General features: G+C 35.9%; 1 protein-coding gene across 2 annotated transcripts; it reads right to left on the bottom strand.

Moving 5' to 3' along the window:
* Positions 1-469: 469 nt before the first annotated feature.
* On the bottom strand, positions 470-15,600 carry LOC110462768. 2 transcript variants are annotated; one of them, XM_021516918.1, is made up of 9 exons: positions 15,519-15,600; positions 10,128-10,295; positions 7,681-8,440; positions 6,476-6,591; positions 5,814-5,990; positions 5,048-5,273; positions 2,842-2,997; positions 1,279-1,388; positions 470-620 (listed from the first exon to the last, which is right to left on the bottom strand). In XM_021516918.1, exons 2-9 carry the CDS (start codon positions 10,260-10,262, stop codon positions 495-497), a joined length of 1,806 nt encoding a protein of 601 aa, XP_021372593.1. In that variant the 5' UTR covers positions 10,263-10,295; positions 15,519-15,600; the 3' UTR covers positions 470-494. The 2 variants fall into 2 exon arrangements, with proteins under 2 accessions (XP_021372593.1, XP_021372592.1); XM_021516917.1 differs by lacking the exon at positions 15,519-15,600 and adding an exon at positions 11,730-11,814.
* Between the last annotated feature and the right edge of the window lie 3,854 nt (positions 15,601-19,454).

Raw genomic sequence — 19,454 nt, 5'->3', positions numbered from 1 at the left:
GTGTGGCAGGGCAGGTGGCATCAACACATCAGGTCCAGTAGGTCCTCTCACCGCTGTTGTTCTTAACACTATAAATGTAACCATCATATGCAAGACTTCGTCTGTCACGTTTGTTTCTCACAAACTTGACCTGAGTCTAGTAGTGGGTAGTAGTCTAGTAGTTTCATAAAATAGAATTTGCGTACATATTCTAGATTCACTGTAATATTGCTTGAGCTGTACAGTTGGATATGACTGCCCCAGAATGATTGTTTGCTATATATAACCAATTTGGATTAGATATTCATCATCAGCTTGGATACAAATTAAGGAGTGCTTAAATAATGGTAACACTCATCATATCTCAGTAATTAGCATAGGCCGTGATCACTTTTAGCTCACCTGGATGGAAATGATGGCTTGGATAATTATAGATGTTCAATGATTTTTATGATAGTTGTCAATAGCACAAGTAGGAAAATAATCCTGTCCAAGTAGAGAAACATATAGTCACTTTATATTGACATCGCAAGGGAAGCTGTTGTATTCGTGTCTAAAAAATAAAACTTTTTGCTGAGAATATTTGTATATTCTACAAGCTTAAAGGGGCTCCCACTAGGCCGTTTTACAAGTTGGTTCATCTGAAAATAAAAGAAATGCACTGATCAGTAATACTAAGCATATACCTGGGCAAAGCCCAAACTAAACATTGTTAATTGAAGGGAAGCAATATATTTTGTTTCCCTACTGAAAGAGCAGTTGACAGTTAATTATACTAAAACAGAGCAAACACACAAATGTGAAGATGATTAGGCTTCCGTGCAGTTGTTGACGTCTGCTTCAATCTCTAGGAACTCGGGTACCAGTGGTGCCTCTTACTCATTTTTCATAGAGAGGCTTTCAATAAGGGATACAAGACTGGTAAAAGTCGAGTACATGAGGTGAAAACACAATGTATTATTTCCCATCATGTGATCAAAATCATCCAATCAGAAACAATGTTATATAGATAAGGCATCATAATATTTAATGTACCTGGTATTATAAAATAATGTACAATTCTACATGCTTTTGATGCAGGTAAATGTACTACAAATTAATGTCTTTTTGCAATAGGTTATTTTACATATTTATTTGATAAATGATGTTTAACCCTATGCAAATGAGTAGACTCTACCTTGCATTAATCTGGATGAGTCCATTATGTTTTTCAGAGGGAAAGGGTTAATCTTTTTCACTATTGAAGAAGTATCCTCTCTATCAAAATTAACCTATATTTAGCTCTTGTTATATTCTTACCTTTTCCATGAGAGTTATTAGGTCAAGTGTGGAGGAATGTTCTTTGATGACGTGAATGAATGCTTGAATAAACTGGGACCCAAAGGAAATACCCTTAAACATTGCATTACCTGGAACGAAAAACGAGACATGATTTCAATATTCAGAAAACACTGAAACTTATCTTGAACCCGAAAGTCAGATTTTGAAATTTTACAATGGCAATCATGAAGTTTATTTTCCCATATGATTACATAATAGCATCATTTTAACCTTTACAGGTCATTATGACTTTGTGTCCTTTTCATCAAAAGCTTCCAAAAATATTAAGTAAGTCTATTTATAGGGCTAATATACATAATTGAGAATTTCATTTTTGATGTTAACGATTATTAGTTCCATTTGGCTCACTGTTTACCTTTTATGATGTACATGTACATTCAACATACAAATATTTTTTGTTCAGACAAGAATACATGACAATAACTGGTTCACCCATTGTCAGTATAATGAGATGGGTAGAATGCTGTGCTGAGTGCCTTTAGCATGATATTTTAGTGAGATAGCACTATAAAGTCGGCATCAGATCCGTGCTTCCACAATGAGGCAAATACACCAACATACCCTGTCACCAGCACACATACACACATACACGCATACACAACACACATGGAGGCACGTCCTTAAATGACCTTAGCTGTTGATGAGACGTTAAACTCAGAAAAAGGTTACCAAACCCACCTCTATCCCCACCTCTATCCCCACCCCTCAGTTGGCCATCGATCCCCACCCCTCAGTTGGCCATCCCCACCCCTCAGTTGGCCATCCCCACCCCTCAGTTAGCCACATTTACCAAACAAATTGCTTCAACCATTCACTGCTTTTGACCTGCAGAACATTAATATGAAGAATTACTATTGTTGATGTTAAAAAGAACAATGTATATATGCCCGTAAATCTAACAAGTCAACGAGTTGCGAGCAATCCATTGTCCCCACACTTGAAACAACTTCTGAACAAGGGCAATGCAACCTGATTTAAGTAGGCCAAACATCAGTCATCCCAGGCTACTTTAGTTTGCAACACTTTACAGTGTATTATCTGAAAGTTACACATACTAACAAACAAAATTTGGCAATCGTAGGTGATATGAGTATAAGAGATATGCACAGACAAAGGAACAGACAGGCTGACTGACTGATGGAGTCGAAAGAAGTACATGTACTGATGGGTTTCTATACATTTATTGCCCTTACTGTAGGGAAACACGATTCTTTGTTTCTCCAAGGTTAATTATGTATCAAAAGGACAAAGTGAAACATGATTAACCTCGGGGAAACAAAGAATCGTGTTTCCCTACAGTAAGGGCAAAAAATATTTTATTACACCGAAAATATAAGTTGATGCATCAAAAAGATTAACACAATAGTAGAGATGATCAGGTTGACATGTTTTGTTGTCGTCTGCTTCAGTCATACAGAACTAGTTTGTGGTGGCTTTTGTCAATTTTTCTAGAGAGGCTCAGAAAAAGGGAAGTATGATTCTTGTAATCATCACAGAAATGTTAGAAAAGTTGTAATTTACACTGTGTTGTTGCCCTGGCAATAAACATGTTGCTGGGTTCAGTTCTTCCAGAATCTGTAGTCATGGAAACAAGGCTGTTGAGCATGCCCAGTGATAGACTATCATATTCTACATTCTCCAAGTCAGATGCAGCACAATCCTCTCCACTTGACTTGTCTGTCAAACAAAAACACCAACATTTATACAGTAAGTAAGTGACAAAGCAAAGGATTTTTTATCGTGGTTCCAAATTCTGTTTCTTTTGTGTTTGTCTGTTACTTATGTTACAGTGTACTGTGAAGCAGGAGATATGATTTTGTTTATTTTCGTTAATTCTCATTCAAAATTTTCAAATTACCCTATGGCTGCAAATATTCACGAAGTTTTTTTAATTTTGTGTATGTGTTAAGATTCGTGAAATTAAAACCCCTCGTGAATATTTTGAGATAGTCACCATAATGCTTTTCATGTCCGTGATATCAGTTGAGTAGAAGCTTAACTAGGTCAAAACATTGTTTTGAAAAAAGTACACTTTGAAAAAAAAAAAACAGCTGAAATAAAATTAACTAAACAAAAAGTCTGAAATAGACTTACAGATATTGTGATTTGCAAAATTAAACCCCCAGGAATATAACTATACAGTAAGCTAAAAATTTATTTTAACTTTTTATACCTGTTATTGCTGTTTTCGTAAATTCCGTTGAACATGTATTGCAAGTTAAAACACTTTTATGAGAAGTTTTAGATCCTAGAGATTGATTTAATTATATTTATAATGAAATTCATGAAGGATTAATTTATTTATCATGAAAAGTTCATCCAGCACACCATATTGTCAAAGCATTGTACCTTTTAACTTTCATAAACATTAGGTTTAACCTAACCAAACCCCATCCAAAGTCATCTTGNCCCCTTCTTCGACCTTGACCTTCAAGTTTCACTCTCCCCCCCTTCTGTGACCTTGACCTTCAAGTTTCAATTGGTGTGTAGTGACAATGCTTATATTAATGAAGTTTCATCCAAAAACATCATCAACTTAATTACAGATAAAGAACAGCAATTAGACATTTCATTTTTTGTCTTGACCTTGACCATGAGATAACAAATCACCAACCTGTCAAAAATGTTTCAAGCATAGACAAGATTTAAGTAAAAAAACACTCCTTTTTTTTTTTACATTTGACAGATCTTAATTCATTACACTTCAAATTAACCTTCTGTGATGCAGGTGTACTTTCTATTGGTCATGCAGGTATGGTACTCATTAAGTTTCATCACAAAACCTTTGATCTAGAGGTGAAGGTCACATTAATTGAGACCAAATAACAGTGTACTTTTCACACCTGTGGGTTTTATGGTAGATTTGCCAGAGGCCACTTGTAATTATATCAACAATAATTACATCCAGACAACCAGTTATTGTTTATATTTACATATTTTTCTTTTTTAAGACATATTCCTACAAAAACCATTTGCCTTGCCTCAAAATACATTTCAGGCGGCCATTTTGTTTGTTTACAGATTCCTACACATGAAACAGGCAGTTGTAATTATAGTCGAGCAGTTGTAATTTTAGCCTAATATAATTACACTTGCCCTCTAACACTGTTGTAATGGGACGGCGCGGGGGCAAATGTAAATATATGCTGTATAACCTTCAACGTTACTGTGTATAAACATTTGTGGTTTTCGTGGTTGCTATATGGAACCACGAAAATAAATACAACAAATTTAATTGAAATACATATTAATATTTGTATATATAATGGTATTGACAAAAGTTTGTACAACAAAACCATCTACAGTAAATAGCTTCAAACAACGAGGGGGAAATACATGTACCAATGAATAATTTGTGTTATACTGTACTTCAAATTTTATCAAAATATCTACCAGCTTTGAAAGTAACAACCCCTCCAAGGAAAATTACCAGTAAAAACAAATAGTTAAACCTGATCACGAACCACATTTATTAAAAAAACACCTGTATGAAGAGACCATTGAAGTATTCACTAAAGTAGTGATTTCATGTTGAACTGAAACTGTATTAAAAAGCACCTGTGTTAAGGGACCACTTTTTTACTTTTCGAGGGTGGTCTTTTATACAGGCTTTTCTGTACAATTTGTCCCACTTTCATTTGATTTAATAATGAAAATTAATGTATGAAGATTTTGTACAGGTATATATGTGTTATAACCGCTATAATATGAGGCATAAAATACTTACTTTGTTGTCGTCTGCTGGCCGAAATAAAAAATAGCTTAGGTTTTCCTTGAAGAGCTCGGCAGTGATTTTCGTTGAATAGTTCAGTGATGTTCCCAATGTCAATCGCTTCACCCTCTGTTCCGTATATCTTCTCTCCTTCACCATGAGACATAATTACCAAAACAAAAGTGTCAAGGCGATTCAAGCTCTGTCCAGTACTCTCCCCACGTAGGACCTCCATCATTCTCTGAAAACAGAACATACTACAGGATAAAAGAAGTAATGTCTAACAAGCTATTTTAGGAGGAGGATGACATTATAAGAAATTCTCTCTAAAAGAACATTTTTGGGAGACTAAGGGTTATGATCAGAAATTTGACATGAATAAAAGGTACTAAATGAAATATTCTGAATTAGAAAATGTTTCTAACAATTAAAATGAAATGTCAGGACCAATCACTTTAAATCTCCCATCTGTGTGTACATATAAAAGTCCCTGCATGATCATGAACTACCTGACAAGAACCGTCACTCTAAATCTCCCATCTGTGCGTGCATGTAAAAGTCCCTGATCATGAACTACCTGACAAGAACCGTCACTCTAAATTCCAAATCTGTGTGTACATGTAAAAGTTCTGTATCATGAACTACCTGACAAGAACCGTCACTCTAAATCTCCCATCTGTGTGTACATATAAAAGTCCCTGATCATGAACTAACCGACAAGAACCGTCACTCTAAATTCCAAATCTGTGTGTACATGTAGAAGTCCTGTATCATGAGCTACCTGACAAGAGCAGTCGCTGTAAGTCTTTGTACTGTAACTCAGCTTCTTGAAGAGCAGATCAAGACTGGTTGCATCAATATTTGCCGTGGTCCTCGGTGGCAGTCCTGAACTGGGCAGGAACACAGAATTATTGATGATCACAAGTCGTCTTTGAAACTTTGGATCACACTCGTAGACCTGGAAGGACAAGATATGATGAAATCTATCATGGTTTGCTTCAGAGATTTCTCTTATACATTCAAACTTTGATATTTGAAACTTTGCTGGACCATCAGGAAATATTTGAAACATCGAGACTTTGACTCACGAATAATAAACATCGACTTTCAAAATCCTGTACATCAGACAGAATGTGATTCTTTCTCAAATTCCTACTTGAAAGCTTTTAATTATTTAGAGGGAAAACTAATTATGGTTCGCCTGGCAAACTAAAACGTAACTAAATCTCTGAAATCTGATTGTTGTATATACAAATACCTCTTTCATGACCTTAAATTTATCATATAGTATAAATACATTTGTATTAGGTAGACCTTCTGTTCTGGTGCTATGCGAGAAGAAGAGGGAAGTATATATAGGTGTCAAAACTGACCTTTAACCTTACAATGAAGGTGATAAAGGTCCTGAAATAATACACTTAAAAGTTTAATTAATGCTCTCACCCGATTGTTTGCAACGTCCATAGCTAACTGCCTCACTTGCTGCCTACTGCACGGTTGTTGAATACTTAAATCGACCAAGGGACGTGAGTGTATTCTCGTCCTTGGCCAGCCATTCCCTGTTTATAAAGACCATAATAACATACTTATAAATGTATACTATATATCTATGTGAATGGATTGTGCAGTTTTCAGGCCATATATATATATATATATCAAAAACAACACTGAATGGAATTCTGCTTTCTGATTGGTCAAGTACCTGGGAAATTAATGATGGTATATAAAATTAATGTGAACTTGTGCATTTTTGTCATAAAGAAAAGATCATGACAGTGAACTGAGCATCAGGAAAGTGGTTGTTAGTATTTCAAATTTAAACATTATGAATGACAAAATCTTTTAATTTTCTGGTTATGTTGTAAAAAAAAGTATCTCTTAACCCTAGGCCACATGCATGTTAATATTCAGAAGATTGAAGGTCTCTTGGTTACATGTAGTAGTTGTTTAAAATTGTTAAACACATTTGACTTCTGTGACCTTGAAAGTTAATTTTTAAGTGGTCGAGGTCATTTATTTGGACAAAATGTAAAGCACCCCTTCATCCCAGCGTGCTTCAGGCAAAATCATGACCCTATAGGTTCTTGGTTATTCAGAAGAAAATTTTGAAGATTTAAAACATATAACCCCTGTGACCTTGAAAGTAAATCAAGGTGATTTATTTCAACAAGCTTATAAGCCCTTGGCTAAGTGGATAACAATTCAGCTGTTCAAGCAAATGACAGCTGGGGTTCAATTTGTAAGTGTGTGCAGGTGGCTGCTACAGTATCTGTGCTGAAACATTCAAGTGATGTGGTTCTATGGGAAAATGGCTCTTTTGAAAACACAGTCCCAGCACAAAACAGGACACTAATTAATATACCTCCAGTACAGGCATGTGTACATATGTCAAAGTATTAGCCAGGTATATACGTAGCTCATCAGGACCAGTGGTCAATCACTCAGTGCCTGATAAGGCAATTAACTCTCACCAGATACTCTTACTATACTGATTGTTTAAATTGATTATAGGAATTTTATATATATGTAACATTGGTGAACATCTTAATGTGGCTTATTCTAGCTTTGTCAAGTAATTGTGCTTTATATATGTATGATAATGATAATAGTAAGCTATTGTATGGAGTGTTCGTGTTCAGGTTACTTGCCTTCATGTTTAATGTCGTCCAGGTCTCCTGTCTCACTTGTTAGCGATGTCTGTCCTTCTGCATTTTCACAGTGCTCATCATCCCTTGGAACATGAACTCCATGTCCTTGTTCAGATCGGGCACGCAGATTACCAAATGACTGTACAGGAAGTATCGTATCCGAAGGAGCACTTCTCCAACGGTCTGAAGAATGATCAACATTTGGTGTAGGATCCCCATAACCTGACTGATGGACGTTGTCCATATCCCTATCAATTTCACCTTTTTGACTTGAAGCCTCCGAGACAATACCGCTGACATGTTGTTCAAATCCGGAAACTAAAACACCAGTACTAAAATCACCAAGTTCAGAGACTTGAGCTGTTGCACCAAGAACTTGTTTACTCGCTGTCTGATTACTCAGTAGCATTCCATATTCATTGTATTCACCATACTCTGCCTTCGTATCATCCAAATGCCCTTGTGGCTGGACAGACATAAAATGTTGTTGCCCAAGATCACCAGAATATAAAGGAGGTATAACTTGCTCAGGAAGTGATGATGCTCTCACCAGTTTTGCACTTGATGTTGAGAGTGATTCAAGGTGGCGATGACGAGGCAGTGATTGAAATTTCTTATCTCCTTTAGGTTTTAAAATGTCAACAATTGTCTCGTTTTTGGTGATTTTCATTACTTCATAAAAACTATCAAATGCCTGGGGGCCGCGCATCACCAATACAGACAACAAAGCCCTTGTTTTACCGGCGTTTGAAGGCTTTGACTGTAAAATAAAATAGAAACTGTCTAAAGCAACAAATGAGTATAACTATATTAAATATAATTACAAATGTACAGATGTACTATTGTAGTGAAGAAATATCTTGGAGCATTGAAAACACTTATCCAGCAGACTAATCCCTATTCAATGATAAAGCTGCTAGAACATTTGTATTAATTTAAACCTTTCACCCCTAGGTAACTTTAGTAGATTTCACTTCCACAGATTTATCTGGATGAGTCCATTATGGTCTATAGTGGTGAAAGGGTAAATAGGACAACATGAAATGATATTATAGTACAACTAATATCATTCATATGTAAGACAATTACAAATTACATATTATAATTTTAAGGCCAAACAATGTTTTTTGTTTTTCTGGTAACCCTACCTACCCTTAACCTTTTTAGTTAGTTTCCAAAGAAGCACTATTAAAGTCAAGATCACTCTTATACATGTAATAAAAGATATAAAACTATTTAAAAAATACATCTTTTTGAGTACTTAAATAACCAACCCTAAATATTTCAAACATGTTACAGTAAACACACTTACTTATTTTTTTGTTTGACCTAAGTGTACTTATTTAGATTAAGCACCTAGTCATTCCATGAGTACAAGCAGAATTTAAGGGGCCTGTACCCGAAAAATCTGGAACCCCAAATTAGTGTTTGAAGCTGCTAGAGTTCTTACCGTATATGTTACCTAATGTGATTAATGTCATGTGACTCTGTGTGACCTTCCTTTGACCTTCAAAATACTGTGCAAGCTATAACTTCTGATCATGACCTTTGACTCCAAGTTTTAATGACATATGCTCATGTTTTTTTTTTTATAATTTTCCCTATAAATTACTATATGACCTAACCTTTAATTTTTGACCTTCAAATATTATGATTTATCACGCCTAAAACTTCATACATGTATAACGGGGCAACTATCACATAATATAGGTTAATACAGCACCAATGACTCTTGAGAAACTGTGTTCACAAGTTTTTTTCCAGAATTCCAATTAAATGAATAATTAATCTATGACCTATAGCGTAGGTTGATTTTTGATAAAGTATTCAATAAGCTCATATTTTTTTTACATGACAACATGATCCACCACCAACATTCTTAATTCAAGACTCAACTTTTTTACCCATAGACCTTAAATCATGACTGTTAAACTGTTAAAGTGAACCAAACAGGTACAGACACAATGACATCATACAGATATATTTACATTTGCACAGCATTTTCTCTATGAGCATTATCATAAAAAAAATTGTGTTCATCAGGCCATGAACCCAATTGGATCAGCATCATTTTGAAGCTTCTCCTCTTGTTTTAAATAACATGAGACAACCACTTTAGATTCAAACATTTTGATGAGGCGTACGCTAGGCTGTTCCAGGAATCTTGTTTCCACTGATGACATAAATACTCCAATATCGGTAACATCATATTAGGGAATATCTGTATTTAGGTCATTAATAAGTTAAAAAAAATGATGTAAATATAAGGATTGAATGCCATTTTTTCAATGTTCATGCCAGTATGAACGCAAATTGGTTACATATACATGAAACCTGCTAAATCCTTATATAATTACATATTTTGTTTTTATTTTGAGGAAGGAAGTATTAACAAAAATGAGCATCACCACTAAACTAAAAGTAATAAAAAGAATACTTCTATTTACCATGATCTCGTCAACCATACTTTCAGTCAAGATTTCAAAAGCAATCAATTGATCACAAACTGCTTCAACATCCGCAAGATTTTGCACAATGAAAGGTCGAGCCTTTCGGAGCAAATATTTGTGTTCCTCATCCATACTGGTATATCCAAAAGCTAACCTTGTTTTCACCTGCAAAATAAAGTTAAAATGAACTGTACATCAAACATCAACATCATATGGGTTTGTCAATGTTGTTCAAAGAACCAGATGTCTGTACAATACTGTTGGGGAAAAAGGGCAATTACTCTGCAAAACCTCTCAGAATGAATGCACATGCATGTGGAAACCAAGCAAGGTAGCAGTTTTCAAGATAAAAGTTTAAGGTTAAAGGTCGCAATTTAAGTCACCACTTAGACTGTGTTCATAGGAGTAACAAAAGAAAGAGAAATGCAACGGCCAGACTACGATTCGAACCCACATCCCTTAACCTCTAGACGGATGCTCTACCAATTTAGCTACCTGGTCACTGACGATTAACCTAGTTCAGTTCTGCTACATTCCTCCCACCTTTTTCGAAGTCATCGCCCCCAGAGACACAACTATTTACAGGTTTGGGTATCCCTTGTCAAGTAATTCACCTAGTACTTGAAACAAGATTGGCAAGCTCACTAATTTTGTAACAGGAGAAAGAGGACTGCAACAGCCAGATCGGAATTTGAACCCCATACCCACTCCAGACAGATATGCTGACCGCTCTACCAACGTTATATATAATTTACTGAGCTAGCTAGCTACCTGCTTGGTCATCAACAATTGACCGGACTAGTTCCTATTAAACTTCTACATACACTTAGAATTATATATATATATATACATAGGTTGGGTGCCTTTTAAGGAAGTTAGACTATTTTGAAATTATATATTCCCACTAATGTTGTAGAAGGGTCTAACAGTAAAACTTAAGACTGGTAACTTTGGATAAACCTCTTGCTTTGTAAGCAAGTAAGAGGTATTTCTATTGAATTCATGGCATTTGGCAGAGTCAACATGTCTTTAATATCTATTTATTTCAAAAAGGAAACAATAGCAAATATTTCTTTTGTATTTGTACATCGATCTTTGTTAAAATAAACGCATAACAAATTGGAGCTCTTTTCTGTTGGAGGTACAGCACGTCCAGACCTGTGGGTTCATCTGCCTTAATACTAGTACGGCAGCACGATTTATCCAAAAACACAAAAGAAACCTCATTTCAAGAGCAGGAGGCTTAAAACTCTATTAATCTATAGGTCTCTAGTTTGGTGGTAAGGAAAATAATATACATATGTATTTATATAAGCTAATGTATAATATTAAATATAAGATTAAATTACATTGTAAATCAACATTTAAAACTAGAATCAAATATGACCAGAGTGTCAAGTTGAGATGTACATGAAATATAAGAGGAGTCGCTATCAGCCCAATAAAACTAACATGGGGCCGAAGATGCGGACGGATTGGAGTACTAGTATTGCTACTATTCAAAATAGAGATATGCATGGAAGAATTGTGTAAACATCGTTTGTTTTCAAAAAGAAATACAATTATCCAAAAATAAAACACAGTCTTTTTGGAAATTACCTATTTCATCCCATTACGTTTGATCGACAGGTGCCCGCGTACGGTTGTATTTACATCACATGACCTAGTTACGCTTGCGCATAAGTCTGTGGGGGAAATTTAGGGTATTCACCTAACCTGAACAATTTGACGTTATCTTAGTTTCCCTACCATTGACAGGGAGGTCCATTACAATAGTTCTACTTCATTTTTGTACACGGCTATACAGTACAAGTGGTATATTATTTCTGAAACAACATCCGTTAAACATTGTCTAGTTTTATCAGTTAATATTTGATTCGAGTTCAAACTCCTTATTAACTGTAAAGCGTTTCAGCATATTAGTTTACAAATATATACAAACAGTGACAGAACTGGAACAATACATTAGAAACGGACAAAACAGTTACATACTATCATCATGGTCATTCTTTATTTAACATAGTAAAAAAAAATAGTAGTACATAATAATTGTATTAACTGGAAGACAGATTTTTTCCAGTGATATTTTGTTTATGCATATCTATATCTTAACCCTTATATGTGGACATATTAACAGGAAATACAGTTTTAAAGCAAAAAATCGAAATCTAAACGACGTAACATTCGAAATTTGTTTTTATTCATTTTTTTATATCGAAGCTGCCCGTCAAAGAAATGTGAAATAAAAAAATTGTCAGAATAAAATTAATGTATCTATGAAATCATATTCAGATTTTATATCTTCAGTTGCAAACGCTGCTAACATGTTCATGCCTAACACAATTTTGATATTGCCGTATTTCAATCTGCAGGACATGTGCTAATAAACGAGTGCTCATCAGTGTAATTCTGTTCCACTTTAGGATGAAGTTACATAAATAATGTTGTAACGATATAGTACAAGTGTACTAACTAAATGTCTTTACAAATGAAATTTCGAGGAGTTCAGCCATTCCTGCGGTGCATTATCAAACATACATGTACATTTTTGTAATTCGTTCACCTGTTGAAAATTGTGTGAGGGAAATTCCAAGCGGTGAGTTTGTATGAACACTCCAAATGAGAATGACAACAAAACCGCAAGGCACTCTAATGAACATAACCACAAACACAGACCTTCATATCGTTAAAAGAAAAACTATATTTCCCTGCGTGGTAAGTTTTCCACAGCAGTCGACATCTATCAAAGAAGTCATGATATAAGGAGGAAGCTGTTGAGTTCCGAATCAACTGCGACATGTTAACACCGCAGTAAGGGATGAGGGGTTGTTACATATGTACTATAAAGAAAGGGAAACTTACGACCGGAAGAGCACATTATTCACACGGACAAAAATATTTGTTGGAATTTGTGTGTGTATAGATTTTATAACCGGGGTTCGGGTTTTTTCAGCAATCTTTGATTAATATAGTATGATGAATAAATGATTCCGTTTGAAGCCCGGCTGGATAATCACTGGGGACAACCAGAATGTTTTTATAATCACGAACTTGATAATACTGAACTTATTCACTGTCGGGGCGTCAACCTAGAGGCTGATCATACATATTATCTTAATTTACATGTATAGGCTTTTGTCTGCGTCCAGTATTATTACATTATCATTATTATTATAAACAATGATGGCTATTGTATTGATTGCATTATTCGCCAATTAGTCACTAAAAATACTTGTCGAGGGTTAAGGTAATTCTTAAAAATAACCGTTTTTATATAAGCAACATGTATGATATCAATTAGATACAAAACAATAGACTAAAAGTTAGGTATCAAAAGTGAATATTATTGAATAATATCTAAGTGGAACATTTTCAAACAAATATTCAGGGGAAGCCTATGCGTTTTTGAATATCATCACGTTTTGAGTGGTGAGTTGAGAAAGCCACGCGTAAGAACGGTTTATACTTCACTCAAGAACATGATTTCCTAGCTTATCCTTAAAGATTTCTCGTCAGAGAAATCTCACAGTAGAAGATTATTTTCATAATTTGACCATTAGCAGTGCAGTTGAAATCATTGCTCTTGGTGTAGTAAAAGAAATGTAAGTTTATAAGTTAAAACCATATTTGTCACAAATTCTATTGAATATTTTGAGTGCAGCCGCCAGGTGCTTGTCGCAGGTCGGTGTTTTCTCTCCAGGTACTCCGGTTTCCTTCCATCACCACAACCTTAACTGACCATAGCTGTTAATAGGGACGTAATGCACAAACAAACATCTTTTCCAGTCAGCTCTATCGATACATATTTCAACTTGGACATCTGTCCCATTGCAGACAAAAATATAATCCTTTTACAGAGAGTGCCGACGGTTCCCATTTTCATCATTTGAAAAAAGAAATTGAGATTCGGATAGAAATATCAAAGGAATTTCAATTTTCAATTGTCCAAGGAAAGAAGGAATTTTGCGTTTGGGTTTGGGAATTCGGGAGTGACTATAATGTTATATGTAGTCAGGTCTCCAACATTATAGGTAGATAAGAAGGCCACAGAAGTACTTTGTTTTAACATCTTGTCTACGTGAATGCAGGGGTGACAGTTGTCAGCTCTTTCTTCACTTCATTTGCGTCCTGTTAGCCAGACAGCACGCTAGCTAGCATTATATCAATCTGTGACCTCGTATAGCCTCTGGACTCTTCACAGTCCTCGTTCACTAGAGAAATATGTTTATATTTTAACCCTGTTATGATCTCACTCTTCGCATGCATATCTTAAAATGGGCTTAATATATGGCACCCCTCTCCTACATGGTTGTGTTTTTTCCTATATGCAGTAACCTCCCCTTGACAATTTAGCTCAATCGGTGAGAGCAAGAATCTGACGTCTGGTGTTCGAATCCTTGTCTAGCCCCGCGGTTTATTTTACACTGTTGTTGATAATATTTCGTTTATTTCATCTTTATTATTCTTCATAAAAGTCCCGCAAAGTGTGATTTGTTTTTTTCAGAAACGGTTCATCAAAAAGGATTCAATAGAGTTTGACGTTCTGGTTTAATTTATCAATAAATAAATTGAGAATAAAGGAATTTCACCAATCTCCTCATCTGCGTTTTCAGTTATATTTTGTACTTCACTAACAGGGAGTCATCATTTTAAACAAATCTAGATCTTCAGCTAAAATGTAAATGCTGTTGTGCCTCAGGGATCCGTCTTGGGTCTATTATCTTCTGACTGGTAAATCAAAAATATGCATATAACTGTTCAGCGTTTTTTTGTGTGAAAAACACGCAACAAAGTTAATTAATCAAAATGTTGGTTTTCCTGCTGTTTCTATTCAGAATAAAAATAAAAGAATCAGGAAAAAAACCTGCGTAGTTGTAGGAGTACTCTGTAGGCTGGTTTTGTTCTTTCTCGTATACAAACTGGATTGGTTAATTAATTTTGATAGTTATCATTGTATTATATATGTATCACATATGTCCATGCATTTATTAAGACTCTATGGATAGTTTTTGGAGGAGACGAGCTAGATTCCTCGCACAAAATGTCACTAATTATACATTTATTTTATTGGTTGCTTTACTAAGCACTCCGACCAGCTAGGTATATGTACCTGGTTACACCTGTTATTTTGTAACGCACTGCATTAGTTCGTGTAGTACAAAGACATGTGAAGTGCACTGAAATTTGTTTGAAGGATAACATTTTAAATTTGATGTTGGAAAAAGAAAAGAACGTGAAAATACGTCCGATGTAGAAATAATCCATCTGAAATATCAGCCCTTGATAATTCCACTTTAACAAATGCGATTAAGAATTTCACTCCATGGAAAACATTCATAAATTAAAAAGCAAGTTCATTGCATAATTGTTGGTTACTACAGTACCTACCACAATAATATCTCTAGCTGATTTTACAATCCAAGTTTGGAATATTGCAGCACCGTTGGAAACAAACTGAATGTGTAATTATATAAGCCGATGGGAAATTTAGGTGATTTCCCTCCGCGGTTTGCCTACCATTATCACGTGATCGACCTATTTAGCTGTGTATGGACTTTGTTACCTCTGTCAAAGTTTATTCAGTAATGCGAGTGTAGTAAACTGTTATATTTGCTTTATAATCCAATACTAAAATTTATTACTTATTTAACGTTTTATATCCCTTAAGTTACAGTTTAAACCGTCGTAATTCGAATTATATACTGATTTAAGCGAAAGGGGTTGTCTAGACTTGTTGGTAGATTCGTTCAAACATCATCTAATACAAAAAAAAGTGTGGATCATTTACATTTGTATTCCATTGATTCTTTTACTGGCTACTATTGAATGGATTAAAGTGAAAATCGAACCGGTGAGATACTTCACATCCTATAGAAACATCATTGGATTATAAACATATTGTTTAAATGAACAAATAAGTGTTTGGGAAAAGCGCTGCTAAAATCTCTTTAACGTTTGAGACGTGCTAAACGACGTGAAAACATTCCCCGCAATTCGATTTTTTTGAGACGTTGGGGGAGATACAAGTATCTGCCGAAATACAATTTTGATCACGCTGTGAAACAGCTAACCTTTTATTTTCCTGTTTGAATTTGAGTTTTAATGGGATTGAAGTCTACCATTCACATTTTAGACCGCCTAGGTATTTTATGACCTGTATTTTATCAATATTTTTATTGCTGACAAATCTGTGATAACTTTTGGTGCATACAAATCCAGCAGACAGGGACGTCTTGTCAGCGAAAATTAAATATATAACTTGAAAATTTTCATCAACGTCACTTATCAAAATGAGAAACATGAAATGCCATAACATACAGATCCTTGCATGGGCACGCTAATTGAAATATCACGCTAGCTGGTGTTTACATGTTTAAAGCATCTCAATGGGTATTATAAGTTTTGTAATGTGTACCATCGTCGATTTCTATATCAATGTCAGAACTAGACTACGTCAAAATAAGACGACAATGCCAGACCCTATCGAAGGATTTGCTTATATCACAAAACGTCACACATTTACTTGGTCAGGACAGGCGGCCTTGAAGCAGCCAAATATAAAAAAACATCGTCTCTTACTTCTAGGCCCTATGCGTCTATATAATCTTCAGACTTCTATGTCTCTATGGGTATATATAATCTTCAGACTTCCAGGTCCCTACGAGTCTATATAATCTTCAGAATTCCAGGCCCTACGAGTCTATATAATCTTCAGACTTCCATGCCCCTATGAGTCTATATAATCTTCAGACTTCCATGCCCCTATGAGTATATATAATCTTCAGACTTTCAGGTCCCTATTAGTCTATATAATCTTCAGACTTCCATGGCCCTATGAGTATATATAATCTTCAGACTTCCAGGCCCTATGAGTCTATATAATCTTCAGACTTTCAGGCCCCTATGAGTATATATAATCTTCAGACTTCCATGCCCCTATGAGTATATATAATCTTCAGAATTCCATGGCCCTATGAGTCTATATAATCTTCAGACGTCCAGGCCCTATGAGTCTATATAATCATCAGACTGTCAGGCCTCTATGAGTATATATAATCTTCAGACTTCCCGGGCCTATGAGTCTATATAATCTTCAGACGTTCAGGTCCCTATTTGTCTATATAATCTTCAGACTTCCATGACCCTAGGAGTATATATAATCTTCAGACTTCCATGGCCCTATCTTCCAGGCCCTATGAGTCTATATAATCATCAGACTGTCAGGCCTCTATGAGTATATATAATCTTCAGACTTTAAGGTCCCTCTTAGTCTATATAATCTTCAGACTTCCATGGCCCTATGATTATATATAATCTTCAGACTTCCAGGCCCTATGAGTCTATATAATCTTCAGACGTTCAGGTCCCTATTAGTCTATATAATCTTCAGACTTCCATGGCCCTATGAGTCTATATAATCTTCAGACTTCCAGGCCCTATGAGTCTATATAATCTTCAGACTTTCAGGCCCCTATGAGTCTATATAATCCTCAGACTTCCAGGGCCCTATGAGTCTATATAATCTTCAGACATCCAGGCCCCTATGAGTCTATATAATCTTCAGACTTTCAGGTCCCTATTAGTCTATATAATTTTCAGACTTCCAGGGCCCTATGAGTCTATATAATTTTTAGACGTCCATGGCCTTATGAGTCTATATAATCTTCAGACTTCCGGACCCCTACGAGTCTCTATAATCTTCAGACTTCCAGGCCCTATGTGTCTCTATAATCTTCAGACTTCCAGGCCCTATGAGTCTATATAATCTTCAGACTTCCAGGCCCTATGAGTCTATATAATCTTCAGACTTCCAGGGCCCTATGAGTCTATATAATCTTCAGACTTCCAGGCCCTATGAGTCTATATAATCTTCAGACTTCCAGGGCCCTATGAGTCTATATAATCTTCAGACTTCCAGGCCCTATGAGTCTATATAATCTTCAGACTTCCAGGGCCCTATGAGTCTATATAATCTTCAGACTTCCAGGCCCTATGAGTCTATATAATCTTCAGACTTCCAGGGCCCTATGAGTCTATATAATCTTCAGACTTCCAGGCCCTATGAGTCTATATAATCTTCAGACTTCCAGGGCCCTATGAGTCTATATAATCTTCAGACTTCCAGGCCCTATGAGTCTATATAATCTTCAGACTTCCAGGGCCCTATGAGTCTATATAATCTTCAGACTTCCAGGCCCTATGAGTCTATATAATCTTCAGACTTCCAGGGCCCTATGAGTCTATATAATCTTCAGACTTCCATGGCCCTATGAGTCTATATAATCTTCAGACTTCCAGGCCCTATGAGTCTATATAATCTTCAGACTTCCAGGCCACTATGAGTCTATATAATCTTCAGACCTCCAGGCCCTATGCGTCTATATAATCTTCAGACTTCCAGGCCCTATGCGTCTATATAATCTTCAGACTTCCAGGCCCCTATGAGTCTATATAATCTTCAGACTTCCATGGCCCTATGAGTCTATATAATCTTCAGACTTTCAGGTCCCTATGAGTCTATATAATCTTCAGACTTCCAGGCCCATATGAGTCTATATAATCCTCAGACTTCCATGGCCCTATGAGTCTATATAATCTTCAGACTTTCAGGTCCTTATTAGTCTATATAATCTTCAGACTTCCAGGCCCCTATGAGTCTATATAATCTTCAGACTTCCATGGCCCTATGAGTCTATATAATCTTCAGACTTCCATGGCCCTATGAGTCTATATAATCTTCATACTGCCAGGCCCCTATGAGTCTATATAATCCTCAGACTTCCAGGCCCATATGAGTCTATATAATCTTCAGACTTCCATGGCCCTATGAGTATATATAACCTACAGACTTCCAGGCCCCTACGAGTCTATATAATCTTCAGACTTCCATGGCCCTATGAGTCAAAAAAATCTTCAGACTTCCAGGCCCCTATGAGTCTATATACTCTTCAGACTTCCAGTCCCCTATGAGTCTATATAATTTTCAGACATCCAGGACCCTATGAGTCTATATAATCCTCAGACTTCCATGGCCCCTATGAGTCTATATAATCCTCAGACTTCCAGGCCCCTATGAGTCTATATACTCTTCAGACTTCCATGGCCCTATGAGTCTATATAATCTTCCGACTTCCATGGCCCTATGAGTCTATATAATCTTCCGACTTCCATGGCCCTATGAGTCTATATAATCTTCCGACTTCCATGGCCCTATGAGTCTATATAATCTTGAGACTTCCAGACCCTATGGGTCTATATAATCTTTAGACTTCCATGGCCCTATGAGTCAAATAAATCTTCAGACTTCCAGGCCCCTATGAGGCT

The sequence above is a fragment of the Mizuhopecten yessoensis genome, unplaced genomic scaffold (assembly GCF_002113885.1).
Source record: "Mizuhopecten yessoensis strain PY_sf001 unplaced genomic scaffold, ASM211388v2 scaffold10829, whole genome shotgun sequence".
In the NCBI taxonomy this organism is placed as follows: domain Eukaryota; kingdom Metazoa; phylum Mollusca; class Bivalvia; order Pectinida; family Pectinidae; genus Mizuhopecten; species Mizuhopecten yessoensis.
Note: the sequence above shows the minus strand (reverse complement) of the source record. Positions and strands in the feature narration are given on the sequence as shown.